The 17,343-nt window shown below is 44.4% G+C and overlaps 1 protein-coding gene across 1 annotated transcript; it reads left to right on the top strand.

Annotated features, from left to right (window-relative positions):
• Positions 1–870: 870 nt before the first annotated feature.
• On the top strand, positions 871–16,185 carry LOC308161425 (piwi-like protein 1; the record flags this gene model as incomplete). Its single annotated transcript, XM_080535443.1, has 20 exons — positions 871–945; positions 1,577–1,679; positions 3,450–3,578; positions 3,740–3,954; positions 4,216–4,337; positions 4,975–5,055; positions 5,169–5,366; positions 5,606–5,714; positions 5,812–5,938; positions 6,039–6,156; positions 6,286–6,400; positions 6,627–6,814; positions 7,191–7,263; positions 7,368–7,568; positions 8,189–8,292; positions 8,393–8,463; positions 8,629–8,782; positions 14,934–15,059; positions 15,170–15,317; positions 16,069–16,185. 20 exons carry the CDS (start codon positions 871–873, stop codon positions 16,183–16,185), a joined length of 2,574 nt encoding a protein of 857 aa, XP_080391569.1.
• Between the last annotated feature and the right edge of the window lie 1,158 nt (positions 16,186–17,343).

A 17,343-nucleotide genomic window follows, 5' to 3' on the forward strand; every position in this document is an offset into this window, starting at 1 on the left:
ACCCTCCCGTTTTTCCCGGGATTCTCCCGTATTTTACCTTTATTTCCCGTTGTGCTCCCGTTTAAATATTTTCCCATACATCTCCCGTATTTTTAACCTATAATATAATATCATTTAACACTTAATTGTTGGACGTTGTCGCATGCGCACAATCGTTATATCCATGTCGGAGTTGACTTGTTTCCTCTCGTTTCTTGGGCTGCGTTCGTAATCTTGCTCTGAGAGCGCCGGAACGCACACTAGGTGCAACGTCATAAAGGGACCACGTAATTTGATTGGACAAGAGGCATTCCATGAGTGGTGATCAGATTTCCAGAGCGTATTTACGAACGCAGCCTCGATTATCTCTGTTTTGAAATTATCGCTGGTAGCATTGCGCCGCTCTTAAATTCCCATTGACATCATGGTGTCAAGTAATGTATAAATAAATGTGCTGAATTGATATGCCCTTTTGTGTTTTCATGCAGGGATGTTCAAAGTATTTTACTTTCAACCAGGTATCTGATTCTGATCACCTGTTTTTTGATTGATTGAAAACTTTATTAGAAGAATTTGCAGGAGTAGGTACATGAAAGTACATATTACATACAAGGTCAACTAACAGGATAAAAACCCAAGAAAGCCACTGGCTTATTTCAATTGGGGTCCTTGATTCTCAATTCATCGTTGTAGTCACTTACTTCATCATAGGAACTAGTTAACCCAATTCTTGTTGCACTGAAGCAGGTGGTTGATTGACTGTGTCCCCTTGTCTAAATGTAAGGGGTATGGTTTGTGGACGGTGGTGGGGGGGGGGGGGCGTGCGGGGGATATCCCTTATTTTCAAATCCCAATGTTGACGTATGTTCCAGTGTTAACCCAAACCCTAACATGACGGGTCGAGCCAGAGCAAGACCGAGGGGTCGTGCACGCGGTCAAGAGACTGGGCCACCAGGGGCGCTGTCGGTGAGTTCATTAAGAATCCTTATACACATCAATTACCAACATATTGTAGGAATTAATTCTGATCACAGGATTTCGCCGTTACGCATGGCTGTACCAACATGGCTGTATGAATTGAGGCTACTGTAGGGTCTTGATGGTCAAATCTTATGTAAATGTATAAATTAAAATGTGTGATGTGAGAACCCCTGATCTTGGAGAGAGCAACAGCAAGACACAATCATTTGGGCAAGGGTGATCACAAAATGTCAGAGGTTTTCCGGTATGAAGATTTTTATAAATTGTGTAGTGTATCCTCGATATAAATATAATAGGATGAGAATGGATCAGGCTAAATAATCCTATGATGGCATCTCTGCCAGAAGACAACAAATGTAATGTAATGCTGAATTTATAAGGTCACTATTGTATTCTGTCACTGTAATAGCTTTTAGGCATATCATTAATTCAGTTCTGACTGTATTTGAATGCTCTTGCACTGCTAATTGAGTGGTTAAGATTACTTCACTTACCTTTATGAGTTTTCACAGTAATTTTGTGGAGTGTTGTTGATATGAAACATGAGTTATTATAGGAACTGGTAAGGGCTTTCAATAAAGTATTTTTGATTACATTTTAATGTTTTTTCTTAAAGGCTCCCCCTCAGGAGGAAGCACGGCCAGTTCACTCCACTTCTGAGGGTCAACTTGAGGGTCGTGGAAGACAGAAAATTGCCCCGGGACTTGTGTCCTCAGAAGGTGCTGTGTTCTATGGTCATTTAAAGTAGCTAATGCATATTAGGGGTGCAACGGTTCTCTGTTTATATTGAACTGTATGGTTCGCCATCCACGGTTCAATATGCACCAGTGAATTTTCAGTGTATGATGCGTTCCATTGAGTCGGAGGTCGAGTTTGTCTGGAACTAGTGTTGTTCCGATACCATTTTTTGATCCCGATACCGATACCGATACCTGACCGTGCAGTACTTGCCGATACCGAGTACCGATCCGATACCACGGCGTTTGAAAAAACAAAACAAAAAAACATGTTTTTTGAGCCGCATACTCACCTCGATGTAAAATTATTGCTAACACTTAGTCTGGCATCAGGTGTTTGGTATCGTGAAAAGTATCAACAAAAAACTATTAACCAACTCAATCAAGGTACCATTTGGTTCTGTAACTAATCATAACAGCAGGGCCGGCCTGTGGGACTGGGGAGTGAAGGCGGTGTCGCCCATCAAAAGAAGAATGTGGCCAGGTACTAATATATGTGAAGGCACACGATTTGTCAAAGTGCAGTTCAATGAATTTGTGAAATCACTTCCATATTCGACTAGGTTTGACACGGAGACTGGCCCGGACTTCTTCCGAGTTATTCCATCCGGGTAGTTTTGAAGCCTGACAAGCAAAGAATGCTGCTAGGGTTTAAACCTTCTAGTCGGAGACTCCTAGCAAAGTTTCTAGCTAAACGCAAGTAGACTTAAAAGTTCTAGACACTGGTTTTTATAACTTTGACAGTCCGGTGTGTGCTTCATGAAACGGGGTTGTTTTTTTAGCTACCATGCATTGGCCAACAGAATTAGTTACCCTGGTGAGAAGTGGGCAAACGTGGCACCATTGTTGAAATCAAAAGTCAAGAACGATAGCTAGTTATTAGTTACGCGTATAACATTACATAGCTCTTCATCCCCAGCAGTGCCTGTCGCTTTGCATGTTCTGTTCATTGAACAGTAGCAGCAACTCAACTACACACTGTCTGTATGAGTAACGCCGGTAAAACAAAACGTACCTTTCTCTGCCACATAATCCTTAGGGGCCATGCTTGCCGATCACAGGTGATGATATACTTGTTAACGGGACTTGTAAAATCCTATTTACTTTGCTCAACTTTAAAAATTGAATGTTTCTCGTGTCTTCACACCGTCACCGGAGACAATTCATTCACCGAGTTGCGGGACGCTGTGGGTGCGTTCGTAAATTCGCTCTGGAAATCTGATCACCACTCAAGGAATGCCTCTTGTCCAATCAAATTGCTTGGTCCCTTTATGACGTTGATACCACTGTGCGCTCCAGCGTTCTAAGAGCGAATTACGAATGCAGCCTGTGCAAAACGCGCATCACAAGTTTGGTATCGGGTGTTATTTGTTAGTACTCGCCGATACCGATACCAGCATTTTTGTGCGTATCGGTGGCCATGCCGATACTAGTATCGGTATCGGAACAACACTATCTGGAACGCAGTTGCTTCTGTAACTTGTTCAAATGTTTGTTCATGGCGAGTGGATTTGAGAGTTGAGGGAACGAAAACAGTGAACAGAAACGTTACTGCAAGCATTGATTAATCATGTCTTTCTGCGCATATGGTCTACCTGTCAAGCCTTAAGTGCACTTTTACTTTTAATTCTTCCTCTCCTATACCAGTAGTCAAGCCTAACATTTTACATTTGAAATGTGTTCAATCAATGTGTTTAATGTGAAATGAGAGTGAGTGAAACTGCATTATTTCTCTGCCCTTTGTTTCCACAGATCTTCTTAAGATATCTTCAGGCTTTCAGCAGGTGAAGATCGGAGAGAGGGGTGGACGCCGTGGTGATTTCCATGATGTAGGAATCAACACCAGGCAGGCCATGGAGCATGTCAAGAAATCCAAGACTGGTGTGTTAGCCAGCCATTACATGGTCACAATTATAGTGTAGTTTTAGAATAATGAACAACATGATGCATCCATGTATGAAATCCTCATTAAACCCATTGCAGAAGAATGTCATTGTTCTGTTTTCTGTAATATAATGCTGTCATCTGTGATATGTCTTCAGGGTCCTCTGGCTCTCCTATTCAACTGAAAGCCAACTTCTTCCGCATCCTTTCCCGACCTCAGTGGGTGCTTTACCAGTACCATGTGGACTACAAGCCCCCCATAGAGTCCCGCCGCATGCGTTCTGCCCTCTTGTATCATCATAACGAGACGCTAGGCTCAGCCCGCACCTTTGATGGAGCCCTCCTCTTCCTGCCTCACAGACTTGAGAACCGGGTACAGTACACGAGAGGGTTCGGTTCTTCTGATGGCTCTATCACTCAGATTTGTGATAGACTAAGATCATAATTTACCAAACGGCATGTAAGAACTTGTCAAAGTAGTTAACTGTTAATTGTTGGAGCAAGAGTGAAAAACATACTAACTACAGTATGATCTAAAGCTGATGGATCAGCTCCCACATGCTGTTTTGAGAAGCATGTTCTAATTGTAATTCATTGAGAAACCTTAACACAGAGCTTCCATTGTATTTTGTAGGAGACTGTACTTCAGTCTCGGACCAACCATGGAGAGGATGTCCAGATCACGATCACTCTGACCAATGAGCTGCCACCCACCTCTCCAGTGTGCCTGCAGTTCTACAACATCATCTTCAGAAGGTCAGAGCACCCAGTGAAAGGTTATGGTTGTGTTGACCTATAATAAGACACAAACTCACGTTTCTTTGCTCGGCTGCCCTCGGACAGGCGGTTCAGGACCATGTTCGCAAGGACAAACAGACTGAAGCTCAGCTTCTACCCCAGGGCCATTCAGGCCCTGAACACAGCAAAGACCTAGGTTCTAGGCCCTGGACAATCTAGACAATTTGATGGCAGCTACTAGATTGAAATCAAGTGCAATACTGAAACACAACTGTGAACATTTCAAACCTGCAAACTGCGACACTTTAAATGAATGTGCAATAACACTATGTGCAATATGACAACCCTCGGGTACATAAGGTTCAGAGATAGGAAATGTTAGAATAGGTATAGCATAGCATAGAGTACAGCACAGTGTTTTAATTTGTATAGTATAGTATAGTGGATAGTGTACATAGCCTTTATTTATGTAAACCAGCTCTTTTCCCTTCTTGTTTTTAGTTTTTTTCCTAGCACCAGGGGAGCCCCCCCTCCCAAATTTCGTTGTTTGGTACCTGTACTATATCAATGACAATAAAGACCATTCATTCATTCATTCTCTGTCGGTCTCTATTCCGTCATTGTCTGTAAAAATGTTTTTCTCTGTTTGTTCTAGGGTGCTGCGGATACTAAACATGCAACAAATTGGACGCCATTACTACGACCCAAATGAACCACTCAATATCCCACAGCACAGGTCTGTGCCTTACCTGTCTCGGCAGTGGTTTTACCCATAAAGACAAAAGAGACAGAATAAAGATGTTGTTGTGTCCTTCATTGTGTGGCATGTTGTATGCATGTGCTCTTCAGACTGACCATCTGGCCTGGCTTCACCACCACCATCCTGCAGTATGAGTCGGGCATCATGCTGAGTATGGATGTGAGCCACAAGGTGCTGCGCAGTGAAACAGTGCTCGCTTTCATGGGCAATCTCAAGCAGCAGTGTGGGGACCAGCGCTTCATGGAGGCCTGCACCAAGGAGCTGGTGGGCCAAATTGTCCTCACCAAGTAAGACCCACCACTAGATGAACGCAGAGATACAACTGTTGTTTCTCTACGGTAACGCTTTACAGTAATGCAGAGTAGGTACTAAGCACTAAGCTCTACTTAGATTTGCGCATATTCATATTTATAAAAAAATAAATAACTAAATGTTTATTCAACCTTATAATAACCACTTTTACATTGTTGCAAAGAAACATTCACATTTATAACAACCAACTGTCTATGGGAATTTTTTCTCTCAGGTACAATAACAAGACCTACAGGATTGATGATATCGCATGGGACCACACTCCTACTAACACATTCAAGAGAGGGGACTCTGACATCTCCTTCAAAGAATACTACAAAACTGTAGGTGTTGTCTCATAAACTTAAACTATCAGACCATATCACTGACCATGTGTCACAGTAACCACTGAACTCATTATGATTTAACACTTTCATTCAGCAATATAGTCTGGACATCACCGACAACCGGCAGGCCCTTCTGGTAAGCCATGTGAAGAAGATGGGCCCTTCTGGGGGGCCGCCCCCTGGCCCAGCCATGCTCATCCCTGAGTTCTGCTACCTTACAGGTACCACTGACTTGACACTAGAGAAACCTCACAAACACTACTTATGGACAGTATTTATTTTAGTATTATATACACTGCTATTTTTTTTTTCTTTTAATAGGCCTGACGGACAAGATGCGCAGTGACTTCAACATCATGAAGGACCTGGCCACCCACACCAGACTGAACCCAGAGCAGAGGGAGCAGCGTCTCAATCGCTTTGTCAATAACATCCACAAGTACGTCACACTCTATATAGTTTGACTATGAGCAGCCTTGCACTGATGTAATGTTGACTCTACACCCCAGCTTTAAGTGGTTACAATATTGATATCACAACGTTGATTGCAAAACTGACCACCTTGCAGGATCCCTGAGGCTGAGGCTGAAATTAATACCTGGGGGCTCAACTTTGACAACAAACTCCTGAACCTCACAGGCAGAGTCCTCCCTACTGAGAGGATTATCCAAGGATCCAGATCGGTATTGAATACATCAGAAATGATGTCCCCAGTGTGGCTTATTACAGTACTTGTTACCTGCAGTTTGAAGCTCTTGCTAAACATTTCTGTTTTACTGCAACATGTACTGATCTAGCTCCAAACAAGAATGTTTGCTGGTCATGTATTTGCATGTATATATGCCTGTCATAATCTGTGATTGCAACAAACTCAAAAACCTTTTTTTTCCTTTTTCTTCTGTCTCCCAGTACGACTACAACGCTTGGGCAGCAGACTGGTCCAAAGAAATGAGGGGGATCCCCCTGATCAGCAGCCGGCCACTGGACAACTGGATCATGTTCTTTACCCACCGCAACGCTGACGTAGCCCACGCCCTCCTGGACGGCTTAAATAAGGTGTCCCCACCCATGGGCATCCGCATGCAGAGGCCTGTTATGTGAGTTCTCACTCTGGGTTGGAGGAGACTGGAAGGAGGCACACACACACACACACACACACACACACACACACACACACACACACACACACACACACAGTGCTATAGCACCACCTAGTGGCAGGGAGCAACATATGATACCTAAGTTAATTACAACGGTGAGTCCAGCTGTGAATGGGCACAGCTAGAATTAAGGTTCCAAGCTTGAGTTAATGAGCACTTTAAGCTGCAGTATTGTACCACAGGTGTTTTACAAAGCCTTGAGTATTCTTTGCCAATCATACTTGGGTGTTATCTGAAAATGAACATGGTATCATCAGTGGAAGTCCCATTGGTTAGATGTCTCAGTGCTTTGACAGTTTTGGTCTGTGTACAGGGTGGAGTACGAGGACCGCCAGGAGTCTCTGCTCAGGGCTCTGCAGCACAACGTTACCGAGACCACCCAGATGGTTAGTCTCTGAGCATAACATGTCTAGCAATCGTCTTAATCTGTGTCCAGGTAACCACCTCTAGGTGTTGAATGAGGACTAAAGCATGTGTGTTACCTCCTCAGGTGGTGGTGATCCTCCCCAGCAACAGGAAGGATAAGTATGACAGTGTGAAGAAGTACCTGTGTGTGGACTGTCCCACCCCCAGCCAGTGTGTGTTGGCTCGCACCCTTTCCCGCCAACAGGTCGTCATGACTGTGGCCACCAAGATTGCCCTGCAGATGAACTGCAAGATGGGAGGAGAGCTCTGGAGTGTGGAGATCCCAGTAAGTCGCACAGTGAATTGAAATAAACCCAAAGTCACAAATGTTGTTGGGGCCCAATATATAAAAAAAATGGCTGTGCACATACAGACCAATGCTCATGATAAGTTTAAAGTGGAATTTTATTATTTGTTGTTTTCATTATTCAATAGACACATTAAAAACGATGAAGATATACAGTATATATATAAACGGTCAAGATATCTCGCTTTGAATGCCGTCATCAGTCCTGATGTTCCAAATTGCTCAAGATTCCCGATTCCAGATTATATTAACTCTGGGGCTTTTTTAGGAAGTAAACATAGACTTTGAGTTTTGATAGCTATGATACGTTTTGAAATGATGATAGTTTGAGACGGTATGCATTATGGATTGACCAGAAATACACATGAACATGAATTTTGGATAAACTTTCCCTTTTTAATGTGGATAACATTTATCTGACTGACTACCTCACATGGGTGCAGGTACAATTTCTACAGCGTGTTCTATTTCTACAACCACACATTTCACACCTATGTGATCTCCATCCACAATCTTATGTTCCACCCCATGTATCTCAATAGAAGCATGTGCTAAACCAAACTTTGTAAGGTGTAACTTCACCTGCCTCTGTTTCACAGCTCCAGCAGCTGATGATCGTGGGCATTGACTGCTACCACGACATAGCTGCAGGGAATAGGTCCATTGGAGCTCTGGTGGCCAGTCTCAACAAGGGCATGTCCAGGTATGTGGATGAGCATGGAGAAGCATGGCCTTGGGTTATGAATGTGCTCTTTACCACCAATGTTGGTAGCCAGTACCAACTGATTCCTCTTGTTTTCCAGGTGGTTCTCCAAGTGTGTGGTTCAGAGCCGTGGTCAGGAGATCATGGATGGCTTGAAAGTGGCTCTGCAAGGCAAGTTCAATGAAACAACAAAGCATTTCAAATAAGATACCATATCAAAATTGACCACTGACTGCCACATTGTAACAATGTCTTCCAAGTCTTCTTTTCAACATAATCCCTCAGAGAAGCATGAGAATGATCCCTAGTATCCTAAGTGCAGGCTCTCTTTCCCAGGTGCACTGAAGGCCTGGCTGAAGCACAACCAGTGCCTGCCCTCACGCATCATTATCTACAGAGACGGAGTGGGGGACGGGATGCTGCAGAGTGTGGTCAACTACGAAGTGCCACAGATCCTGGACTCAATCAGCACCATGGGAAAGGACTACACGTAAGAGGACCTTAAGGACCTACACCTTAATTGAGGATTTCTAACATAATCAAAATTTTTCATGTCTTTCTACCAACATATTTTAGTACGAGATGGCAATTAGAGCGTATTAAGGCCTACATATCTTCAGTGTTTCCTCTAGGATTTTTCACATTAGTGGAGGAGTGGTAAAAAAAAAAAAAATGCACGCACATGAAACGCGCACTGGCGCTCAAAACAAAGACGTAATTTCACCAAAAACTAAAGGGTGGCAACATAAAAAAAACAGTGATTTTTATATAGAAGGTGATCAAATACCAAGATATCCTACAGCTGCAGCAGAACATGCGGAACGCGCATACAGCACTGAACATATACATGTGACTGACTGTTACGCTTGCCTGGCTCAGGACAAGGTGACAAAAAGGGAGACGACACATGGAGAACAATAATAGGAGATTTATTAAAGAATAATATGTTAAATGGAAATAATGATAAAGTAAATAGTAACAACAAACAAAAAGGCTGCTGGTCGACAAGGAAGAGAACGAGTCCATCAATTTGACCCCCTCTTAAAGTTCCTGGGACAATCAGGATGATCACCCCCACCTGTGCCCATCAGGAACCAAGAGAGAGGGTCAACAAGACAACAGATAATTGGCGCCCACTGGTGGTACCAGTGTGGATCGTCACATCCCCCCCCTTAAAACAGAGGCCTACTAAAAAGGTCTCTGCTAATTTGTTTCCCAGATTACAAATAATACAAATAATAACAATAGTTTATGGCAACAAAAAACGGTGATCTCTGCCACACAGCCTAAACGTCAAATCCCAACCTCCCCTACAACCTGCCCACCCTCCAGCAATTCCTGGTACCTGGAAAAGCTCTATTTAAGGAGGGAGGAGCAAGAGAAAGAGAGATTAAGGACAAGAGTTTTAGACCGGCAGCATTGATTCACCTGGTAAGGCGCTGGCTCGGACTCTGCAAAGTATGCAAAAAGGTCAGGGGGTTATGATCTGAACAAACGACCACTGGATGGGACCCCCCCCTCCCACATAAACATCAAAGTGCTGCAGAGCCCAAACCAGTGCCAAACAGAAACCAAACAGTACTCAAACAATAACACATAACTCAGCCAATGTCTCATGGTCTTAAGCCGAGGACGCAAAACACCGTCTCCAGGCCCACTCACATCCTCCTCCCCTCCTGCTGCTACGACAGGAGTGGACGGAGATGGAGACACCCCATGCACTGTGGTCTGTGTAGACCCTCTACGGCTAGGGGCATCGATCAAATAATTCTGTTCGGACACCTGTCGTACAACAGAGTAGGGACCAGTAAATTTTGCCTGGAAAACTGGGTCACTCACAGAACAATCATTATGAGGAAGCCATTGACGAACCAACACATCCTCCAAGAGAAAACAACCACTTTCAGAGCTCTCCAGCTCATCCTTAGGCTGAATCCCACTGAGCAGCAGCTTCAGCTCAGGATCCTCCTGTTGGGCTAAAATCAACTCACTCCGAGACAAAGACGGCGGCAGATCTGGTAACTGAAAAACAGAATTGTCAGGAGTGAACTTATCAGACTCTTTACCATCATCAATTTTAGGGTCCATGCAACTCATAGCACGAGTCATGGCGCAGGCAGTAAAAACCTCAGGAAACTCCTTCACACTAAGGTCGGGTCCTGTTGGTCGTGTAAACCCAGAACTAACTACCAGAGGTGGAGGCACATCACTCCACACTCTTCCTCCAGCCAGGTTATTTCCTAAAATGACTGCCACACCCACCACAGGCAGAGAGGGTCGAACACCAATGGTCACTACCCCCTGGACCAGATCAGAGCAAAGCTCAATTTCATGCAAGGGGACAGACAAAGTCTGCATCCCCATCCCTCTAATCAAAACGCTGGTCCCCACACTTGACTCCTGAGAGAATGTCAAAACCGATTCCAATATAAAAGATTCTGAAGCCCCTGTATCACGAAGTATCTGGACAGGCACTTTCTGTGGGCTTCCCACCAGAGAAACGAAACCTGTAGTAATAAACGGGCCAAAATCAGGATCCTCCTCGCTAATCTGTATGGAAGCAGAGCCCTGTAGTGCCCCCGCCAACTCAGTAGCCGCGGGTGGGCTGGATACTGAGGATGCCATCACCCCTGGTTTAAAGGGAGACCTCTCGGCAACCCCAGACACTCTTACTGCTGCCCCACAAGCATGCACTGCAAGTGCCAACGGTCTAACAGAGCCCCCCTTCCCACTGTAGGTTTTCTTTCCTTTTAGGACAGGACACTCCTGTTTCCAGTGACCCTTCTCAAGGCAATAATTGCATGTCGAGTTAGGATCTACTCTACTCTGACTGCCATGCTCCGACCTTGAAAAGGGGACAGAATAACCAGGACCTTCGTTAGGGAATTGTGTACGATTTACCAATAGGTCAGTCACGTTCGGATTATGTCTACGGCTCCCCTCGCTACGAAAACGATGTTCACCAAACTGACTCTTATTAGTCAGTACAAATTCATCTGCCAACACCGCGGCTTGATCTGCTGTTTTCACCTTGTGTTCGTTAACGTAAGTGGCAATGCGATCAGGGACAATGGTTTTAAACTGTTCCAAAATAATCAAATTTGACAGATCCTCCAGAGTATTCACCTCTACCGCCACGCACCAACGATTGAAATGGCTGGTTAGTTCTCTTACAACCTCAACATGAGTTTGTTTGTCATGTTTCTTCCATTGTCTAAACCGCTGTCTGTAAGCTTCAGGAACAAGTTCATATGCCCTAAGGATAGCGGCCTTAACTGTATCATAATCTTTCCTCTCTCTACCATTTAGAGCAATATAAGCTTCCTGAGCTCGGCCAATAAGCACACTCTGTAGTAATGCGGTGCGGTCTGAAGTAGACCAGTCCCTATCGTCGGCAACACTCTCAAACAGTGAAAAGAATACATCAGGATCTTTTTCATTAAACTTTGGCAACAGTCTAACCATGACAGACATATTATCCCTCTTAGAATTACTCGAATCGCCACCTCCACCGTCAGATAACTTTCCCTCAGCAATCAACCTAAGGCGCTCCCGTTCAAGAGCCAATTTATCCAACTCCAATTCCCTGTCCCTCGCACGCTCTTGTGCCTGAAACTCACGCTCTCGCGTCTGCTCTCGCGTCTGAAATTCACGCTCTTGCATCTGAAATTCACGCTCTCGCGTCTGTGATTCCATCTGTAATGCTAACAATTCCTTCTGTTGATCAAATGTTAACTCAGTGGACCCAGATGCAACCCCAACGGATATTTTAGGGACAGACAATTTACCCTTTAGTATGCCCCTATTAATTAACGTAGTCTGTAGAGCCTCCACTACGTCCTGTTTCTTTGCTCGGCCTTTCACCACCTCAAGCTTAACCTCATAATGTTCCACAACCTTCCACAGTTGTTCCTTCGTTAACTGTAACAATCCATCGACCGACGGAGCTGCCACAAACTCCTCAAAAACATCCATAACTCAATATAATCAAATAACCAATATTAACCAACCCTAACAAACTGGGAATCTCCCCTCCTATTACAAACTCCTCCTATAAACTACTCCCATATCAGCCATAATCTTCAGCCCATTTAAAGCGAGTAACTGTGCACACATACAAAACAGAAAAGTAACTAACATACTTCGTAAGAGCTGCCCCGCATCTAACTCAGTAATGACTGACTAACCACTCAGCTAGTCTTCAGTGCGTTCACATGCAACTCTTCCACCAAGCAAATGCCTGGTGGCGCCCCCGCGTTCAACACACCAAAAATAACAAACGAAAACAATAAACAAGCGTTAAGCGCTTCTACTCCTAGCACGGGGGTTCACGTATAGCTCTGATGGTATCTAAACCACCCGCCCTACCTATCCTTCTCTGCTTTGCATAGAACACAGCACTCACCAAACTCCAGCCGAAGATCACAGCCAATACCAAGAGTTACGTCCTTGTCAGTACAGTCGGACGGCCAGCTCCCCCTCGTCACCAGCACCCAAACCAACGTACCAAATATACTAAACAATACATTACATCCAATCCAACAAAAACCCAATAACTATAAACAATAACCATGCGGGTCTCCCAATATAGAGTTGGACAAATCCAACAATCCAATCCCGAATATCAACTATGAAAAGGGAGAGAATATTGCTCTCACCAAATTCAATCCCGGACGAGCCCCCAATTTGTTACGCTTGCCTGGCTCAGGACAAGGTGACAAAAAGGGAGACGACACATGGAGAACAATAATAGGAGATTTATTAAAGAATAATATGTTAAATGGAAATAATGATAAAGTAAATAGTAACAACAAACAAAAAGGCTGCTGGTCGACAAGGAAGAGAACGAGTCCATCAATTTGACCCCCTCTTAAAGTTCCTGGGACAATCAGGATGATCACCCCCACCTGTGCCCATCAGGAACCAAGAGAGAGGGTCAACAAGACAACAGATAATTGGCGCCCACTGGTGGTACCAGTGTGGATCGTCACACTGACAGATACGCCCAAGACACACACACACACATACACACACACACACAGAGAAAGATCATCAGCTCATCGAATATGAAGTACACAGGGAACCGGGAACGCGCATACAGCACTGAACAACATCCGTAGAATATAAACTTGCGACTTACAGTCACAATGAAAGATCAGCTCATCAATACAAAGTATTGCAAGCCTACATGAGAGTACACGCACAAAACCGTCTAACGTTACTCATTAACTGTTTACACAAGTAAAATCACAGTGTGACAGTCAGATGGAGCATTCGGTAAACAACCAACAGCAAGGTAATGCTATCAGCTGAGTTAAAGAAAACCAACTTTTACCTTTGATGACACCGACATGAGCCCTGCTTACCCGTACCTCTGCCGTTCTGTTCGTGGTGATTTTAGAGGCTATAGATAATTGTTGCCCCGCGCATATTGCCCTGTAATTAGACCATGCGACCACACCTTGTGTCTCTTATTGTCCAAATGTTCCCTGAATTTTAGCTGCATGTTTTTCCAGCATCCGTTGTCAATAAAAATTCGACTACCCTTCTTTTCCCCTGCCAATACTGTGTCGTTTATGACATTTACCAACGTTTATGCTATGAATAGTTCGATGCTAGCGTTAGGTGCGAGGCTGCTCGGTTAACCCATTTGCGGGAACATTATTTGTTTCACAAAATAGCCTGATTTAGTTGACCATGAACATCAGAGACTACATTACGAATGTTCATTTAAAATACTTGTATACTGAGCACTGGTATAAGCACATGAACCAGAGAACAGCAGTAAATGCAATAACCCACAGTCGTCGCTGATGTTGCATTTTCGATTAGGATACGGGATTAAAGGGACCGGCGACGGGCGAAGGGAGAGGAGAGGGATTTCCTGAAATCCGCTAAATTCTGACCAATCACAAAATTGCTTTGCAAGCGCGTTGCCGACGAGGTTAATTGCAACATCGGAACGAAATCGGAACGAAATGTAGGTCTGAAAGCGGCCTAAATCTAGCTTAAATCTGCTTTTTCTTTTTCTATTCTCCGATCATAATTCCTCGCTGCCGCCCCGCGGTGGTGTAGCGGTCTAAGCACTGGCCACTAGTGCAAGCTGCCCACCGGGGACTGGGATCGTATCCCAGCTCGCCAGATCTGGATATGGCTGGGGCACACACGGGGAGCGGCATATTGGGCGGCCGTTCCCGAGGGCGGTATAGGAGTAGTTCCGGACAAGGATCCGTCGCGCAACAGCGCCCCCGGGGTGCCGGAATAACAGGTGCTGGGCTCGAGGAGCCAGTCAGCTAGTCTGCCTGGCGGCCTCTTCTGGGAATGCCGGCCACGGGGTCGTGCGGCGGATCCTTCGGAATAGGCAGGGGATAATTGGATGCTAGGTTGGGTTCAATTGGCTACCAAATTGGGTGAAAAAGGGATAAAATCTGAAAAACAAATAAAAAAATAAATAATAATAATTCCTCGCTGCCTTTCTCGTTGCGCAGCCTGAATCAATTAGTGGCGTAGAAAATGTATTTGTGGCGGCCCGCCACGAATCAATGCATATAGAGGAAACACTGTGTCTTAATAACCAGGGTTCCCTTTAACACATTCAATCACCAATCATTCTGATCGTATTTTCTCTCTTCCCCTCCTAGACCCAAACTCACAGTGGTGGTTGTGAAGAAGCGGATCAGTTCCAGGTTCTTTGCCCAAGTTGGCGGCAAGATGGCCAACCCACCCCCTGGAACAGTCATCGACACTGAGGTCACCCGCCCAGAATGGTATCGATTCAATACGCAATTCAGAAAATATGTTGTTTTTTCAGAGATGTGCTATGTCTGCTTTATCCAGTCTTAAAACGGTGGCTACAGTTGCAATTTCCCATTTTCAGGTACGACTTCTTCATTGTCAGCCAAGCTGTTAGACAGGGAAGCGTCTCCCCAACCCACTACAATGTGGTGTATGACAGCAGTGGACTGAAGCCTGACCACATGCAGAAACTGACCTACAAACTCTGCCACATGTACTTCAACTGGCAGGTATGCTGGGTTGTCTTTCCAGTAGTAGTTTTAAAGGGGAGGTTTACCCGAACTTTCATTATTTCGTGTGCAGCTGCATCATAGCTATCAAAACGTGAGGTCTGTTGTGACGGGGAGAGAGGGGGGGATCTTGGGAGTTTGGAACATCAGGGCATTCAAAGCGAGATATATTTACTCAGAGATTGTTTTATAACATGATTCTTTGTGTGTGGATATGTCTACTTTAGAGTAATGAAAACAACAAATGCACAAAATTACAGGGTAAAAGTCTGCTTAAACTATTCTCTTGGTCAGTAATTCAAATGCAGGCATGAACAGGGTGTAGTTCACATTGAATCATCACATTTTTAATAATGCTAATCAACTTTCATTCGTTAGTAATGAAAACTCCTGCAGTCTCGATCAATCTCCTAGATGAATCTCCTCTCCACTCCGCTCTGCGCTGCGGGCAGTGGGGGACGGTGTGTTTCTGTTGCGTGTCCACGCTTCTTGCGTGACATCGCCATCTAGCGATTTTTGTGGGTCAGTACACCCTCCCCCATTGTGAATAGTGGTCGTGTGATTCCACACCTCGTCGCGCTTTAGTAGGTAAAAAAACGGCGCGCCCCTAGTGTTAAACCTACTGATACGTATCCATATTGGTTATGAAATCAAACATACTGTATTTACATATGGTTTTCCCATTTCAGGCATGCAAGTTGTTTTTTGATGCATAAATTGTCGTTGATTTTGTCTCCCCCAATTATTTCAGGGGATCATCCGAGTGCCTGCACCCTGCCAGTATGCCCACAAGCTTGCTTTCCTGGTGGGACAGAGCATCCACAGAGAGCCCAACATGAAGCTGGATGACTTCCTCTACTACCTGTGAGAGGGGAGCAGCTACTACATTGGGTAGAGCGGACATTTGTTATTCATAGCAGAGTTCTAGATCCTAGAGTATGGAGATGAGGACTCGTCGTATGTGTGGCTGAGGTTTGGAGTGTTTGACTGGTTGTTGCTTTAGTTAACAATGTTATGACTCAAGAATCCAATGGGTTTTATTTGTTAGACTATGTTTCATGTTGATGTTGGTGGGTCCATGTTTAAAAACTATGTGGAATTTAGAACCATGTCTGTTCTTCCCTTTCAATTTCTATGTTCTTACGTGTGTGTGTGTGTGTGTGTGTGTGTGTGTGTGTGTGTGTGTGTGTGTGTGTGTGTGTGTGTGTGTGTGTGTGTGTGTACGTGCACGCAGCAGGGCTTACTGATGTGCATCTCTACTGCAGGCTGCTCTATACTTCACCAGAGAGACTGTTATTAACTATGAAGTGTTGATGCTTAAGCAGAATAATGCCAAGCCTGATTGGTTTCTCTGTCCCCCTGTCCCCCTCTGCATCTGTGCATTCAGGTGACCTAACACTAGCCTGTGATTGCCTCTCCCCCATTTGGCCATGCCCCATCCTGTACCTCCTAAATTCCTGATTGGTTTCTGGACAATTGCAAACACAAATTTGTTCCCAGAGGCCCTCTGCCCTCTCTCTTTTCGCCCAAATAAGGACATGCAATAGCTCCACACACGTTTTGACACATGGGACGGCATCGAAGATGGCAATCTAATTTAATTTCTTACAGTCTAATGTTTTTGTTCTTTTACAATTTTAAATATTATTATGGTTACCACCTTGTTGTTTTTATCGTTACAGTTTATTTGAGGACTACAATAAAAAGGGTAACAGTTTGTGAAGATTGTGTCCTTTTTATTTTTCGTTTGTTGTTGAATGAGAGAGTGAAAAGACTCGGGAGGCAAATGAGGTTGGTTTGAAGGAGGTGGAGAGAAAAATAATGTAATACTTTACTTATTAGTGCCCTTACAGTCATTGTGGTGGTGACCTCATATATGCAGGGGGGCAAACTTGTCACATTTCTGACGTGAATCGTGTAGATTTGCAAAAAATATATTTGGTGGGGGGGGGGGGGGGGGGGGGGGGGTCTACGTCTCATCCAAGTCACATGATGACTATTCTTCTAACTAATCTTCCTGTCTGCT

The sequence above is a fragment of the Nansenia antarctica genome (genome assembly GCF_963989245.1).
Source record: "Nansenia antarctica genome assembly, chromosome: 7".
In the NCBI taxonomy this organism is placed as follows: Eukaryota; Metazoa; Chordata; class Actinopteri; order Argentiniformes; family Microstomatidae; genus Nansenia; species Nansenia antarctica.